Below are 17,745 nucleotides of genomic sequence, written 5' to 3' on the forward strand. Positions count from 1 at the left end.
TAACACATTGACGAACTTTTTTTCTATTTTTCTTTCCTTCTCTTCTTCTTCTTTTTTTTCCCCCTTTTTCTTTTTTCCTTTCTCTTTCCTCTTCCTTTTCTCTCTGGTTCGGCTTTTCTCAGTAGTAGCTATTTGTGTGTGTAAGAAATGGATTATTATAGATTTATAATGGATTTGTTTGAGTTTTCCACCCCCTGCCACTTTTGTTTTATCTTTTGTCTTTTTTTTTTTTTTTTTTTTTGGTTTGGTTTAACTTTTCTTTTAATTTGTCAAAGTATTACATTGCATCACAAATTGACAGCATGGAATTAAAAAGAAAAAAGCAAAATTAGAAGAAAAGCCAGCAAAGAAGAAGAGTTAGTTATTGTAGTTAAAGTCAGTTGTTCCGGTTAGTTATTTTCTGTTATTTTGTTATTCAGTTAGTCCACTTCATCTGTTGGTTATTTCCTGTATAAATATGGCTTGTGTCTGATGTAACGTTCGATCTATTCAGTTCATTAATGAAATAAGCATTTCATCTTCTTCTAGCTTCCATTTTTCTTTCTGTCAACCTTCCTAGATCATTTTTATTCCAGATCTTCCTTGCCTTTGGCTCAATCTTCAAGTGAAGACTCCTTTCCTTTGGCTCAATCTATGCCATCTCCATCATCTACAAATAACCATTCTTCTCATGATTTATCCACACAAATTGATCAGGTCATATCTCCTTCAATAGATCCTCCACCATTTAAAAAATCAAATAGGGTTCAAACACCAGTTCATTTGCAAGATTATTACTGTGGTACTATCTCTTCATCTTAATCCCTAGCTCAGAATTTCCTTCATCTGGTTGCTCACCATAGGTAATATCTGTCCTTCTTCTAATTGCTTCCCATCTGCAAGCCCTTTCTATCCCATCCAACATTTCATTTCAACTAGCAGATTATCCTCTTCACATAAAGCTTTTTAACTTCTATCTCAACTTCCTTGGAACCAAAATCTTTCAAACAAGCCACTAAAATCCCTGAATGGCAAGATGCTATGCAAAATGATATTAATGCTTCGGAGTTAAACAAAACATGGGAGCTTGTTACTCTTCTGAAATCAAGGAAGCCAATGGTTGTGAGTGGGTGTTTCAAATTAAGTATAAGGTTAATGGAACCAAAGAGAGATACAAAGAATGATTGTTTACAAAAGGGTACACTCAACAGGAAGGTTTGGATTTCTTTGAAAACTTTTCTCTTGTAGCAAAGATCACTTTCACTCGACTTATTCTTGCTATGGCTGCAATTAAAAATTGGCATCTCCATCAACTAGACGTCAATAATGCCTTCTTACATGGAGATTTACATGAAGATGTTTATACGGAATCGCCTCCTAGAATAGCTGCAACAGGTGGTCACAATGCTTGCAGACTTTTAAAGAGCCTTTATCGTCTAAAACAAGCTTCCAAACAATGGTTTGCCAAGTTATCCAATGCTCTCATTCACTATGGTTTTTTCCAAGGCTATTCTAATTCTTCCTTTTTCATCAAAAGATTTAAACATTCTTTTATTGCATTGTTAGCCTATGTGGATGATGTACTTTTGGCAAGTGATAACATTTTGGAGATTCAGCAATTAAAGTCATTTTTACATGATGAATTCACTATTAAAGATCTTGGCCAACTTAAGTATTTCCTTGGTTTAGAGGTGGTTAGGTCTAAGACCGGTATCTCCTTGTGTCAAAGAAAATATGCCATTGACATCCTCGAAGTCACTGGTTTAACTGGTTCTAAACCTGCTGATTTTCCCATGGAATCTAATCTGAAGCTCTCTACTTCTAACACTCTTTTGTATGAGGATCCATCAGGCTATCATAGACTTGTTGGTAGATTGTTGTACTCAACTATCACAAGGCCTGACTTAGCCTATTCTGCCCAAGTGCTTACCCACTTTCGTGCTACCCCTACTGTGAGTCATTTTCAAGCAGCAACTAGAGTATTGAGTTATCTAAAAGCTATACCAGGGCATGGTCTTTTCTTTCTAGGATCTTCAAATTTACACTTAAATGCTTTTTCAGATAGTGATTGGGCAGGCTGTGTAGACACTCAAAGAAGTTTCACTGGTTTTGCAATCTTTCTTGGAAATTCTTTAATGTCATGGAAGTTGAAGAAGCAACAATCAGTCGCTCTTCAACAGAGGCAGAGCATAGAGCTGTTGCAACTATTACATGTGAAATTCAATAGCTCCTTTATGCTTTACAAGACCTAAACATTGATCATCCGCAACCAACTTCCTCTATTCCAATAGTGAATCTGCATTAGCCATTGCCACAAATCCAGTTCAACATGAGAGGAAACCACAATTCAAATTGATTGTTATCTTGTTCGGGAAAAATTGCAACAAAATGTTACTAAAATCTTTCACATTCCATCTAAGCTCCAGCTTGCTGATATTTTTACTAAACCCCTTGGTTCTTTACCTTTTCATCACACTCTTCGTAAGATGAACCTTACTAACATCCATGTTCATCTTGAGGGGGGGAGGTATTGGAGTATTACATCACAATTGACAGCATAGAATTAAAAAGAAAAAGCAAAATTAGAAGAAAAACTAGCTAAGAAGAAGAGTTAGTTATTGTAGCTAAAGTTAGTTGTTCCAGATAGTTATTTACCGTTATTTTTTTTTAAACTAAATGATTTTTATTGATGAACCCTTACTTGTGGCGAAGGAATACTGTAGTTACATAAGATTTGCAAAACACCAACCATATCAAAGTAAGCCAAATTACTTGTAATCTAGAACAACATTGGAAGATTTAAAGACAAACTGTGAGGAGAAAAGCCACGAAAATTGGGGGTGCTTAGTTTATCCATACGCAAAGCTCCTCTAACTGATGATGGGATTGTGATAGAGTCCATTCAGATATGTGAAACACAAGACGCTCCCAATTTCGACAGGATATCAGCTACCGAGGTACCCTCCCGATATATGTGTTGGATTCTACAAGAGATTATAGGCAGCATGTATTGTATCTCTTCCCAGTAATCTTCTAGATACCAAATACCACAAACCTTCCTCCTTAACCAATTAACGATAATCAATGAATCTATCTCCACTTCAAGACGGTTAATCCCCATCCTTTTAGCATGTCGAAGCCCATATAATAATGCCAATAGCTCAACTCCATTATTAGTACCCTCACCAAGTTCCTCAGCAAAGGCTATGACAATATCATCTCTTTCATTCCGAATAATACCTCCAACACCACAAATTCCAGGATTGCCCAGGCAATACCCATCAGTATTGAGTTTGTGCCACCCTTCCAGTGGTCGTTGTCATCTCATTACTTTAAAGTTTTTCCGTTTAATTGGCTTGTCCAGGATATTAAGCTCCCTCAACACCCATTCATCTCTTCTGTTAAATGTTCTCGCTTTTTTTAGTTTTAGCCCCACCCAAAAGATCCAAACTTTAATTTTCCTCCAAGTAGCTTCTATACATTCCCTCTTGTCCTCCATCTTGGCTGAACATCGCCACAACCATAAATGCCAGCAAATAATACTAGGAATAATACCCACTAGAGTACATTTATGTGATGTTTGTTTTGCTCTTTGGAACCAGGTTTCTACGCGCTCCCTCCACCCTCGAGTCTCTATATATTGAATTCCCAGTAAGGTTGAAGCTTTTTGCCAAATTTGTTGGGCAACGTCACCCAAAGCTAATACGTGATCCAGATCCTCATACCCCCTTGAGAGCAACACATACATTTTGATACAATAGAAATGCCCGCCTTTTGAATTTTGTCATCTACTAAGAGGCCTCCTTTCATGGCTAACCAAATACTTAATGAAATCTTCTTTGGTAGTGTTGGGTGCCAAATCCATTCATGCCACTGTGATATCTGCCCCTAACGTCTAGTAGCTTTCCAAGCACTTTTTGCAGAAATTTTTCCATCCAATTTTTCAGTCCAAATCAATTTGTCTTTACCTATCTCATTTTTTCCCAATTTAACAAGAATTTCTCCCACTTGATCTCTCCCAACTAACTCCTCCAACAGCCTTTCATTCCATCCGTTGTCAGCTTTAAGATCCTTGATCAAGATTTTAGGCTATTCAACCACTAACAACCGATCACCCAAAGAATCCATGTTTGACAATTTATCCCACCAGAACGCAACACCACCTTCCTTCACTCGCCATCTAGATCGTTTGAGAACATCTGGCATGCACTTCATAACCATCTTCCAGAATCTTGATCCTTTAGTAGCATCCACCTGAGATATATGTTTGTCTTTGATATATTTTGCCCTAAAAAATTTTGACCAAAGAGATGTTTCAGTCAAAATTTTCCAAGCAAATTTCATATTTAGTGATAGTTGCACTTCATGTAGACTACGAAGTCCAGCACCGCCTTCTTTAACAGGCATACAAATTTTGTCCCATGCTACCCATTTCCTCTTAGGCTTTCCATCTGCATATCCCCAGAAGAAATCACTAAATATTCTATTAATGACTTTTATAATCGAAGAAGGAGCTTTTATACAAGAAATCGAATGCAAAGGTATGCTTGTGAAGACATGTTTCAGAAGCAACAGTCTAGCCCCTTTAGATAAGACTCTACTTTTCCAACCTGCCAATCTCATACGAATTTTTTCTACCACTTCCTCAAGATCTTGAGCTCTCAATCTTCCTGTGATTATAGGAACCCCTAACTATTTGAAAGGGAATTTACCTTCAGTGAATCCAGTGAGTCGTAAGAGCATCCGCCTTCTTGACACGGTGATCTGTTTACAGAAAAGGATGCGTGTCCCGACCATTCTTCATATTTTCTGAATACTTCCTTAATAGCTCTTAACGATTTTTTGCCACCATTCGCAAATATCACGATGTCATCAGCGTACGGTAGATGAGAAATTAGGGGAGCCCCCTTTGGCAAGGAAAAAGGTCTTATGCTTCCATCTTCATATTTAGCTCTCAACATTTTGGATAAAACTTCTTCAACCACGATAAAGAGATATGGGGATAGGGGATCCCCTTGTCTCAAACCTCTTCCACCTTTGAAGAAACCCTTTATTGTTCCATTCATCATCATAGAATACCAAGGAGAGGTTACACACTATCTTACCAGATCACAAATCTTGGGTGAGAAACCAAAAGATCTCAAAACGCGCATAAGAAAATCCCAATCAATGCTGCCATATGCTTTGGCAATATCCACTTTAAGCACTACATTTTCACCCCTTACAGGCTTGTGAAGGTAATGAATCATCTCTTGAGAAAGAGTAATATTATCAAAAATACTTCTCCCCGGAATAAAAGCACCTTGCTCCATAGAAATAATTCTTGGTAGAATTAAAGCTATTCTTTTAACCAGAATTTTCGACCATACCTTGTACATCACTAAGCATAGACTGATTGGTCTGAACTTGTCAAAACTCGAAGGGGAAGCTATCTTCGAAATTAACAACATGTAGGATGAGGAGTAAAATCTTGGAATATCCGTACCTCGAAAGAAATCGCACACTGCCTCCACAACATCTTCACCCACAATGTCCCAACAAGATTTATAGAAGCCAGAGCCAAATCCATTAGGCCCAGGGCTACTGTCAACTGGGATAGAAAAGACTGCTTTTTTGACCTCCTGGGGAGTAGGAAGCCTTCCTATTTCCTCATTCTCTGCTTCTGAAACAGTTGGTTGGATCCAGGCTGATAAGTCTGGTTGGTCTCTTCTGGGTCTAGCTCCTAATAAATTTTGAAAATAGTCAACCGTTGCGTGATGGATAGCCTAAGGATTTTCAAGCACCGACCCGTCTCTTAGTTTCATCTCCTTGACCTTGTGAAAGGTCCTACAATTAAATTGCTTGAAGAATTGATTGCTTACTTCACTTTTCTCAATCCACCTCTGCTTTGCTATTTGTTCCAGGCGCATTCCATCTCTCTTTTCCCAAATGGCAAGTTCTGTTTTTGTAGCAAAATCTCAACCTCCTCCAAATGAGCCACTTGTAGGCTAGCGTCCAACTCTTCTAACTCTTTTTCCAGCCGCTGAATGTGTTCCCGCGTCCACCCAAACACTTCTTTGTTCCATTTGCGTAGTGTAGTCCTCAACCTTTTAAGTTTTCCAACTAGGCACCATAAACCACTTTCTTCTGAGTTTTCTCCCCATACCTTAAGTACACAATCCTTAGAGTTCTCATGTGTAGTCCACATTTGTTGAAATTTAAATCATGTAGGGCCATAGCGAACCATATGTGTCTCTAGCCAAATCAGCATTGGTGCATGGTCTGATGTGGTGCGAGCTAAATATCTCATATGAACGTTTGGAAATTGCTCCAAACAGTTAGAATCATAAAATGATCTATCCAATTTTGCCCAACTCCTATTCCAACCTATGTGACCATTACACCAAGAATAAGGTTCTCCACCATCTAAGTATATTTCCATCAACCCACAGTTATCAATAAATTGATTAAAATCCTCCATAGCACCCATTGGTCTAGGTCAGCCTCCACGCCTTTTTGAATTGTTTCTAATACTATTAAAATCTCCAATCACTACCCAAGGAATGTCTGAATGGTTCACCTCTTCTAATTCTGACCAAAGCAGCCTTCTTTCTACAGCTGTGCATTTTGCATAAATAAAATAAACCACCACCAGGTAATTCCCTTCTATCGCCAGGCAAGTGATTTGTTAGTTGCTTTTATTTATCAAATGAACCTGTACATCATGGCCCCACAAAATCCATAATTTTCCTTCCACGTCATCATTCGATAAACCAAAATTAAATTTTAGTTTCTTTTGCGAATTTTCCATTCTATCCGTCGTTTGCCAAGGCTCCGCTATTGCAACTAGTTTTGGCTTATACCTTCTCACCACCTTCCGTAGCCTACGTGTCGAGGTCCCTATACCTCACACGTTCCAAAAGAAATAGTTGCAACTCATAGATGAAGCCTAGAGGGTCCGCTTGGAACCCTTGTAGAGCGTCTGACCTTGTGTACTGTTTTCCTCGTATGCTGTTGAGCCCTTTGTTCAGAATCTGAAATACAATCACGAATACTTCCTAGTTCCTCCACAGTACCTTCCACCTCTGTATCTGAGACTATTGTATCAACCCCTGCAATGCCATGTTCCCTAGTTTCCACTTGTATCTCCTCATCAATTTCTTTGATACCTTCATCATCTTCTATCCTTTCCATTATGTGTGTTGCCATTACATTTATTTGTTCATTATTCTCAATCGTGACCAACAAATCTTCATTCAAATTTGCCTCTCTCTCCTCTATTTCTCCTTCTTCCCTTGCTTGCTCCTCATCCACCAGATAAGACACACCTATGGGTTTCACAGGATTGTCTCCTCCAAGCATAATAGGATTGCTCCCACTAGTCTTCGAGGCTATAGTTCCATCCTCATCCATATTTTTATCTCTCGCCAATTCCATCTCCATTCTATCCTTGTTCTCCTTATTATTTTCCACATCTAGGTTATATGTCATACTACTTTCACCAACCTTTGTTTTGTTTATAGCATGCAAAGTAGTCATTCCTCCACCCTCTTGCATATGTTGTTTTCCGATTCCCGCATCACTAGCCATGTCTCCATTTTTTCGTCTCCACGCTTATTTTTCTGGACCGGTAGTAACCACTATCTTCTTTCTCTGCCTCTCATGGGGTTGCTGGCCAACTCGACAAACAAGAAAGATTTATTTTGATTAAAAAAATTTATTTTGTTCCAGAATAATTATTGAAGTTTACATTTGTTTCAATTTAAACACTCGATTAAATTCTCTGTGTTTCTTCTAACAGAATGTCTCATCTAGCTTGACAAACGGTAATTTAACAGGGCACCAATGTGAAGGTTTACCACGTCACACAACATGTTAGAAAATCTAACACAATTTAATCGAGTCACCAAGTTGAAATAAAAGACAAACCTTAATGGCTATATTTCGATAAAATAAAGTTTAGTGATACAATAGAAAATTTCAATATGAAGAGATATTAACAACATGGCATTGCTTAAGAGCATCACAAATTAAATATTACTTGTCGAAGTAAATAACATTGTACTTAGGATAACTTCCCTTGTACACTTGTGAAGGGGGTGTAATGCATTATATACACCAAAAGTGTACCCATGTGTTACCCTAGGCTTTAATATTGCTATTTTTATACTTATCTATTTATTGTAAAATCCAAATTAGTCGAATAACAACAATTCGACGCTAGACAAAAACAAATGCAATAAAAGCTGGCAAGTCTTTATCTGTTTGACAATATTCATGCCTCACATGGATACTATGTACAATGTTTATGTTTGAATAGTGTTCTGAACTATCTGAACTATCAATGCGCAGAGCCAGTAAGTAGCGGTTAGAAAAGTGGGCGAGGTAAATTTCTTTTCGTCATAGGAATTACTGTAGCATTAGAAGAGGACATAGTGTAACATTGAGGCGAACATCTATAAAATTTGTGCTCTTTTGTCTATTTTCTTTCTGTGATTTTATTCCTATTGGTAGTAGAATTAGAGTTTTTGATTCTCAACATCCTTTTCTCTTCTGACTTTCTAAACCCTTACACAATTAAAACTTAAAATGACCTTTATTTTCATTAAGAGAATAAGATTGATCTTGATATAGACTAGACTTTCCTGATGGACTGTAACTACAAGAAACTGTCCGAATAGAATGGTTTTCCATAAATCATCTTCTTGAGGCTGAAAACAGAAAATCCTATGTGTCTAACGTGTTCAAAGTTCAGTACATTTATTCCATTCGGTTAGGCCTAATAAAAGCTAAGAATCAGGTTCATTGTAATCGTCCTTGATTGATTTGATTAGCTTTGTTGTTCCTATCGTGCCTTTTACCATTTCTTCTTTGTAAATGACTCTTTGATTTCCAAGGGTATTGGCCCGGAACTAATTAACCAATTGTGTATCGATAGTCTTCTCTGTTTCATCTTCATAGTTCATGGGATCCCATGGCCTCCATGGAATGGCCTCTCAAATTGAATGCCTCGATCCCAGCTTCTTGACGTGGTTAGCTTTTTGCTTTTACCGATGGTACGCTCAAGCACGTCTGCTGCTCTTCCTTTAAGCTTCATTTAGATTCAGGACAATAACAGCAATAGACCTATTCATCTGGGGGTCGAGGCTTCGACGAGACTTATAACAGTCGGGGCATTTATTGTGAATGTAGATGAGCATTAGGAGCTCACTGAAAGGATCCGAGCATAGAATGCTACTTTTTTGATGACCCAAGTACTTTGCTGATAGGTCATTGAAGTGAATTATCAATGGTTACGATCAGCATATGCTTCACTGTCTATGATCTCTACATGGCCAAATAAAGACATGATAAGACCACAATGTAGATCAGTATCCATACGTATGATTTTGATCCTAATCAATTGACAATTGATCTTCATTTCTAAAGGGATTAGTCATTAATGAGCACAGTTGATTCATTTTGTAATGTGGACCACACAGTATCAGGAAATATTAAGAAAGAAAACTTAAGCTAAATCTTGTTCATTATACTTCTTCATCCTATCTAATATTGTGTGCGGAATGTGCTAATAAGGTTGACAAATATTGTTTGGCCTACAAATTCCCTTCTGTGGTTTGAATGAGAGAGCTAGATGACTTACCCATCCTCCTGCATTTGATTTACAGAACAGCTTCAATGATACCTCTGCAACATATGAGACATCATCTCTCAAGGGAATCTGCAGTAAAGTGCAGAAAAAAAAGAAAATTCTGAATACAGATCCGGAGTTTCATTTTTAGACCGAGAATAAGCCCGTAGTTAAACCACTGAGTGCAAAATTGGCTGGAACAAGCAATCGAGCATTTATTATTTCAAGCTTGTACGCCAAAGAAGATCCCAAAGGCTGTCCATCCGGTATATCCACAGCCAAAATAAAAGTTCCAAGTGAAGCAGGCTGGCTAAGACTCTCAGCAAGGAATCCACATATCAAGATTATTACAACAATGAATATGTAAGCTCTTCTTGATCATCAGCAGCCACAAAGAATTGTGCTGCCACTTGATATGATGAAGATAGTGTTATTGTTTGATGGGAATTCTTGAAACTTCCGTAATCAATGAGAATCCCGACGGAACAAGGAGCCCTTTCGTGTACACTTTTGTTGAGATGCCTATATGCATAGACCCGCTCTTCAAAAGTCCATTGCTTGTGAAATTGAAGTATTATGAGAATGGTTCTTGTTAGGTTTTTTGATACCCAATAATTCGGGCGATGATTTAAAACAGTTGTTAGATTATTTATCGACATCATGGACTTGGCTCGGCTCGGAGACGAACTACACTTTTGGATGGCTCAGGTTTGGGTTGGATGATTATTTGGTTAGTTGAGCCATTTAGTGATTAATATGGAGTTGTAAATTGATCCATTAGTTTAAGCTATATTTGGTGACCTAAACTAACCTATATATATGTATCTATCTCCCAGCCGTTTTTGGTGTGTGTGTTGTAGCAATGGAGAGGAGAGTTGAGAGAAGAGAGGCAGTCAAGATAGAGGGAAGCCATGTGAGGTTGTGAGTAAGATTCAACCATTGTGATATCTTCTTCTTCCTCTCCATACCTTTGTGGATTACTAACACCACCACCCTTCTCCTTTGTGGGGTTACAGAGAAAGAGAGCAGTCCAAAGTGAAAACGAATGTCTTGGGTCGAGCCGAGGTAAATCGGTGTTCGTTTGATTATTTTCTAAACTCGAAATCAAGATTTATCGAGGGATTTTCGCTACAAATGGTATCAGAGCTTGTGTTGTTAATAAATCTGTGATTTTTGGGGCTAAAGTCGAGTTGGAAGTGGTCGAAAACGGATCTGGAAATCAAAGACAGAAACTGTCCAATTTTTTCAAATTTCTGTCGGATTTGTTTTGGCATTTTCTGGTGAAACCAAAAGGAGTTTGGCAAAACGGACACCACCGGTGGACTGTGTAGGTGGATAAGAAGTCGGAAGGGTGATAGATCGTCGGCGCCGACGTGTGGGGACGCCGACTAGGCACGTGAGGGTGCGTCTAACGAAATTCGGTGATGGTGTCTTCAGAAAGAATGTTGCTGGAGATGAGACGGACCCTGCGGTGTTATCGGATTTCAGTTTTGAGCAATGCAGCGAAAGTTGGACGATTTTGCCCTTGGACGTTCAGGTGCCGGGTACTGTTTTCGTGTTGTTGTGGTTGCTGGAAACTTTGTGATGGATAGGGATATTCTTAAAACGGCGAAAATTCACATGTCTCGATATTTACGGACCTTCAGACGTGGTCCGCTCGGTATCATATTCTTTACTTTTTATTATTGTAGTTAAAATTAATGTGTAGGTTAATAATTTATTTTTCGCGTTAGAAGTCATCGTGTGGGGTGACGTTAAGTTTGGAGTAACCATTGCCTGTTGTTAGACCTATGAATTACATTTTAATTAATTGTCTTAAATTCTATGCGAATTTGTCACCAATTTTTTCTACACCGATAGAATTGCATATGACCTTAAGAAAGTTTACTTGACTATTATATGTGAATTATATGTCAATACTTTGCTTGTGGTCATTATTTGGTATTGTTGGCATGTATAGGTCTAAGGCAAGTGTGAAAAATAAAATATATTTTAATTGTGGTAAAATTTGGGTATAGTTGAGATTGTCCTAGGATGATAATAAAAGGAAAGATGAGGATATAGACGAGGTGAATGTGACTTTAGGGTCGAGTAGTGATCCTAGTGAGGTTTATTAAGAAAATAAACCTGGTTCTTGCATTGCATCTGTATGTAATCCTTTCTGCATGTATGTGGTCAATTAATTCTGTTGCAACGTTGGTATGTTACACTTTCAATATGTTTGATGTGTGTAATTGCATGAATTAGAGTGACTTATTACTTTGTGTAATATGTTTACATGCATAGTGAGTTAAATTTTGTGGCGTACTCTATTTGTTCTATGAGTGGTGTGAGAAGAAAGTTGGACAGTCGTTTCTCTCCTTTGTCTTTGTGAGCCCGTGTAGTTTGTGAGATTATGTGAGACAGTCATGTTAGGGTTGCCTTCTTTATCTTTGTGAGCCTCCTTTGTGAGTGTTGTGAAGTAACCGACTCTTTCTTCGATTTTTCTTTGTGAGCGCCACCTTCGCCATTTTCTTTGTTGATTTTTTGGAACTTTGGTGATTGGGGTAAACTTTGTGGTCACCGAAAGGTGTTGATTTGCCCTAGTGAATTTGAGAAGTATTAGCAGTGTGTTGTGTGCCTTTTGGCAAGGTGGAGTATAGATGGCTAGGGATACATGGTGGTTTGTACTGGGAATATGGAGTGTGGCATTTGGATCACGAGTGAAGATGTGATCAAATGTGTAGAATCTTTTATCTATGAAAGAGACCCTGATCAGGTGGAGTGTGAGAGAGACACTTCTGTCACTTCTGTAAGGTGGAGTCTCATTATCCACGTAGGTTGGGAGAAGTGATGTGGTGATAGAGGATTATCCCGAGAGTTTAGGATCTATTGTGACTTGCCAGTTAGACATGAGTTGAGTAATCTGTTTAGTGAGCATGATGAGCGATGAGAGGAGATATGTGTTTTTGAGGTGTGAGCAACACGGAATGGGATAGGATAAGTGTGGTGAGATCTTTTCTTAGGGTCATTTATGTATGTGTTGCATATGTGGTTGACCGTGGTTTGATTAACTAGGTGTTAATCTGTGGTTCTGTGTGAATGTGATTTTGAAAAGATCTGTGTGTGTGTTATCCTATATATCTTCATCGCATGATTAGTTGTTCACTGTGAATACTTGTTTCTACTTGGGTATTCTTGACCTTAACCCTGGTGAGTACATGGAGCAAGTATCGTATGTGTTTCAGGTTGGAAACACGAGGTAAGGTCTGTTATTCCAATTTTATTGGATTACTTTGATTATGCAAGTATAAACTGTGTGTTTTGGTTGCTTGCAGACTATTGGGCATCAAGGTGGAGATTGTTGGATTTTTTGATATCCAATAATCCGGACGAGGTAAACCGATGTTCGTTTGATTGTTTTTTGAGCCCGGAATCAAGATTTATCGAGGGATTTCCGCTATAAAGCTATGAAGCAAACATCGTTGTGTAATGTTAAATAAGGAGAGATTGCCATGCAGCAATGTACCAGGAACAATATGGGATCTTGCTCTTAGAACTTTTTGAATGCATTGAAACACACTCAGATTCAGTGGGATTCGAAGAAGTCCTCCCACATTACCTATGACAACAAGTAAAGAAGAGGAACGACTCATAAGCTTCACGAGGTGGAGGATGTCCTAATCAATAGGACTAGTTTTTGTGGGATTGCAAATTACTGGTGATGAACATTTTCTTGGCAATGTACACAAGCGTGTGTAGTTCATCGTTCCAGAAGCGTCCGTCTCTTGTAAGAAAGAAACCTCTTTGAAGGATCGTAAAGAATCTTTACTATCGGCGAGATTACTCCTGTTATAATAACCACTAAGATTATCATAACAGTGTAGATTTCCCCCTCAGTAACGGATAAATTTATATGAGTTTTTTCACAACAAAAGGAAAAAAGAGAAATCATGGTCTTTTCTTGAATATCCTTTATGAGAAATCTGTTTTAAAAGAATCATTTCTCATAAACGCAAAGTTGCTTAAAAAAATCACCAATGCATTTTATCAATTTTCAACTGTCAAGAAAAGGTATTTGCATCGCATTGTCAAGAATCATCTGCACTGTGCAATTAATTCATGTAATTCTAGAAGTTGTCATGTCCTCCTATAGACTTAATTCACCAGCTTTGTAAACTTTATTGGAAAATATGACAATAATCACACTTAACTTAGACAGTTGATCATTTAAATGAATGTTATCACTCTTTTATAATACTTGTACGCGATTTCAATCCCTTGTTCGTCCATCAATAAATGGACCATTAGTTGCAAGTCATCTCGAGGCTTTCAAACGCATCCAAGCAATTGATATCCCTTCAAGAAAGATCAGGTAAACAACACATCCGACCCTTCTATTCCCTTCTTAAATAATAAGCATAAATCCCTCGGGACATAGAACTTCAATAAAAAAATTCCTTCGGACCGGATGAAAATTAGCCCCCGTTTGGCCCACATTTTGTGGAAATGAAAATAGGTGGAAAATACTTTTTTTTTTTTTTTTTAGAAGGTGTGGTTAAAAATAAGAGGAAAAAATGAAATGTAATGGAATTGAAATTAATGTGGAGCAAGCGGGTAGTCCTCAAATGCAAAGACAAAAGGTAACTTGATTGGAACTTCTTCCAAACCGACCATATTTTATATATTATAAATCCAGACCTACATGGTGGGGCCGCGTGGTTCCAACTAAATAATTCTTTAAAATTAAAATGAACATTAAGCACTATTTGATAATTATTATTTGGATAAAATAAAGTTTTGAATAGTAATTTTTTGAAAAAATATGTAGTTAAAAATAGAAAAAAATTAAATTTATATATTAAATATTTTATTATGTAAATGTGTAAGTAAAAATAAGTGTATAAAAAAAAGAATTATGAAATAATGACTGTCAAACAAGCGCTAAATCAATTCATTATTTATGCTTTGATGGAGATTAAAATATGAAATCAAAGTCAACAATTGATTTATGTGAAATATAATTTTTCAATTACATATTTCAAATTTTTAAATCTAGGACCTATTTGAGCCATATTATTTCAAAAAAATACATTCTTAAACAGTAATTTGACATTATTTTAACTACACAATTTTCAATAAAATAAAATTACACACAGATAAAAAAAATTTCCTTATTTTTTAACTACACATTTCACATCAATACACCATTTAAGAACCCTAATAAAAATCTGATTCATAATGATCTCTCAACTTCTTTTATACATAATAATAATAATAATAATAATAATAATAATAATAATAATAATATATTGCAAGTTGACCTTGACCGACGTGGGCAACAAGCAATCCACAGCTGTATATCTTTGACTATTGTAATCTTTAATAATGAATATGCCGTAGCCAAGGACGACAAATACACGTCTGGCCTTAAATTTTTCTTTTTTTTTTTTCCTTTTTTTCTTTTGCTTTTTTTTTTTCCCCTAGTTATTTCTTAACAAATATAAGAAAACAGAATCGCTAGTTTGATGCATTGAACGAAAGAATTGAGTACCATGTTGTGAACTGTAAAGAATTCATGATTTACATACCTCCAAAAACCAACTTGAACTATTGTCTTTTGCCACTTAAGGTGGCAGATACAAAGCAAAACAAACAGCTATAAATAAACAAATGAATCTGATGGTTTTTTTTTTTTTTTTTTTTTGGCGTAACCAAACAATTCAGCAGAGCAACGACTCCAAGAACACGTCATCTCTAGCCTCTTCCTTAGCTCGAGGGAATGCAGAGTTCATTGAATTTCCATATCCAGAAAATTCATAACCCCCAGGATTCTGCAACATCTCTAGTGTATGAGGGGCTTGAACTTCGGCTGCTGACGGCTTGAAGCTGCTGCGAATTGACATTGGATAATTCGAGGGATTAGGCATTGACGATGGCGTAATTGTCATGGCTGCATTGTTGTTAGTGTTATTTGGAACCGGTCTGTTTGGGGCGTTGTTTCCACTACCCCGAGCAGCTGGCACGTTGTGGTTGTGCTTTCCCTCGTAGGTTGTTATTACCGCTCTCAGGTCTTGAGACGCTCGCTCCACGTGTTTTCTTACGTTGCACCCCTGACTCGTGCACTTGTAATAGCTCCTAAAATTGATGAGAAAAATATTTGTCAAATCAAAATACAGTCACAAAAACCAAATAATTGTTTCTTCACAGGTACCGGATATGATACTTATTCATCATCCGACTCGAGCAAGATTCAAAGGAACCAAATGAATCCACAATGGCTACATATACACGTACATTAATGATTCAATTTTAAGAAAAAATTGAAACTTTTTCTGAATTGCAAAAAAATCGGTTATAAGTAAATACTCAATACCCAAGTTGGCTTACAAAGTAGAGTTTTCATGTATCAACTCTTACACCAAGAATCCATCAGAATCCTAATAACAAAAGACAATAACATTGCAGCAAATCAAAAATTTCTACCAAGAAATATGAGAAAAAATTCTCAAGAACTCGTTCAAAACATTTTCACATGTAAAAATTTCCTACATATTTGATTCGTTTAACTGAATAGGACTATAATTTAGCTATGTTACCTTGGATTTGGATTCCCCTTCACCACTTTTTGGCCATACTTTCTCCATCTGTACCCATCATCAAGTATATCTATATCGCTTATAGTTTGAACTACAACTCTTGGTTCTCTAACAGTGTTACTCCCAGTCCCTGCTGCTGAAATCCCTTCACCTTCGTTTTCCATTTTCCTGAAAAATTAGTAATCATATTAGACAACAAAAAATCAATTTCATTTATAATTTATATTCAATTATCAAGATGATTATGTACCATCTTTTGGCCGCAGGTTCATCTTCATCAAACTCATGATATCCACCAGATTTACTCTTGTGATCAGAACTCTGGTCGAAATCTTCATCCCCTACGGAAATTGAAGAATTCTCCGGTGTTGCAACCGAATCCATTTGTCCAGTTCCATTTGAATTATATTGCTTTTCTGGGATTTCATTGATTTGATTGTAAGATTGGATGGCTACAGAGGAAGCCAATGTTGCTGTTGAGGACGACGACGACGATCTTCGAGTGGACTGAGGTTTAGGATGATTGTGACTTCCTTTATACACGATTTCTGTAATCTGTCCATCTATAGATTTCTCCACCTTTTTCTTTGTGGGACAATTAAGATGTGTACATTTGTAATAACTTCTCGGATTTTCGCTTCCCTTCACTTGTTTCTGACCATATTTCCTCCAATTATACCCATCATCTGACTTTTTATTCGCCTGTGAAGATTGATTGTGCTGATTATTATCTGATTGAAATCCATTAGAAATCTCAGGGGAAAACCTCTGCATAGAGTTTATCTCAGATTTTAAAGCTGTTCCTTCTTGCTTAGCAGGTTCTTGATAACCCCATGCTTCATGTCCCTGAAAATTTTCAAGAATTTCACAAATTTGCATATGAAAATTTAAATTTGAATAGCAATTCAGAGAATTTGAATCCGGTCAATGACAATAAAACCTACAGTAGAAATTGGGTTTGTTTGGGTTTGGAAAGAAAAATCTTCTTCCTGCTTGACATCTTGCTGCTGCTGGGTATTAGTAGAATTGCTTTTCCAATTAAAAGCCTGAAATGGGAAAGTACCTGTTGTTGGAGATGGTAAAATCTGCATATTTCATCCCAAAAAATTCAAACTTTAGCTTCAAATGATGCAAGAAAAGTGTTAAAAAAAGGAATCCAGAAAAAAGAAAAAAAAAAAAGGCTTACTTTTGAAGCAGATAAGAGAACAGGAGAGTCCAAAAGCTCAGCAGGGCTTAAACCAGGTGGAATTGAGAAATAGGAAGAGGGCGAAACTGGAGGTGGCGATAAGGGAAGTGAAGGTGGTGGAAGAGACTTGAACTTGGGTACCCCAGAACCCGTCCTCTCCGCTATCCGTTCACCAAGACCTCTTCTCACGGCGGCGCTACCATTGGCTCCGGCGCTACCGGGATAGTTATCGGAAGAAAGCAGGTCTGTGAAAGAAGTCGTCATGAATGAACCACTTGTTGAGAAAGAAAAAGGCGATGATTGTTGGGGTTGTGAATTTGAATTTGTAGAGGTTTCTAAACTTCCTGAAGAAGCAGCCATTAGAGAGAGAAACAAGAGAGATAATTGCTTTT

At 37.3% G+C, this 17,745-nt stretch overlaps 2 protein-coding genes across 2 annotated transcripts; one reads left to right on the forward strand and one right to left on the reverse strand.

The window, feature by feature from the left end:
* The first annotated feature begins 1,020 nt into the window (after positions 1-1,020).
* Positions 1,021-2,231, forward strand: LOC111371827 (uncharacterized mitochondrial protein AtMg00810-like). The gene is made up of 2 exons (XM_022994000.1): positions 1,021-1,177; positions 1,228-2,231. The coding sequence occupies exons 1-2, from the start codon at positions 1,021-1,023 to the stop codon at positions 2,229-2,231; spliced, it is 1,161 nt and encodes a 386-aa protein (XP_022849768.1).
* Positions 2,232-15,101: 12,870 nt separating this feature from the next.
* Positions 15,102-17,745, reverse strand: LOC111371256 (probable WRKY transcription factor 26). The gene is made up of 5 exons (XM_022993142.1): positions 17,354-17,745; positions 17,112-17,252; positions 16,418-17,013; positions 16,168-16,335; positions 15,102-15,706 (listed from the first exon to the last, which is right to left on the reverse strand). Exons 1-5 carry the CDS (start codon positions 17,711-17,713, stop codon positions 15,292-15,294), a joined length of 1,680 nt encoding a protein of 559 aa, XP_022848910.1. The 5' UTR covers positions 17,714-17,745; the 3' UTR covers positions 15,102-15,291.

The sequence above is a fragment of the Olea europaea genome, chromosome 22 (genome assembly GCF_002742605.1).
Source record: "Olea europaea var. sylvestris chromosome 22, O_europaea_v1, whole genome shotgun sequence".
In the NCBI taxonomy this organism is placed as follows: Eukaryota; Viridiplantae; Streptophyta; class Magnoliopsida; order Lamiales; family Oleaceae; genus Olea; species Olea europaea.

Coding starts and splice junctions, on each gene's coding strand:
- LOC111371827 (XM_022994000.1), top strand. CDS start 1,021: ATGCAAAATGATATTAATGCTTCGGAGTTAAACAAAACATGGGAGCTT. Junction 1,178..1,227: donor GAATGATTGTTTACAAAAGG/GTACACTCAACA, acceptor TTTCTCTTGTAG/CAAAGATCACTTTCACTCGA.
- LOC111371256 (XM_022993142.1), bottom strand. CDS start 17,713: ATGGCTGCTTCTTCAGGAAGTTTAGAAACCTCTACAAATTCAAATTCA. Junction 17,253..17,353: donor TTCTCTTATCTGCTTCAAAA/GTAAGCCTTTTT, acceptor TGAAATATGCAG/ATTTTACCATCTCCAACAAC. Junction 17,014..17,111: donor AAACAAACCCAATTTCTACT/GTAGGTTTTATT, acceptor GAAAATTTTCAG/GGACATGAAGCATGGGGTTA.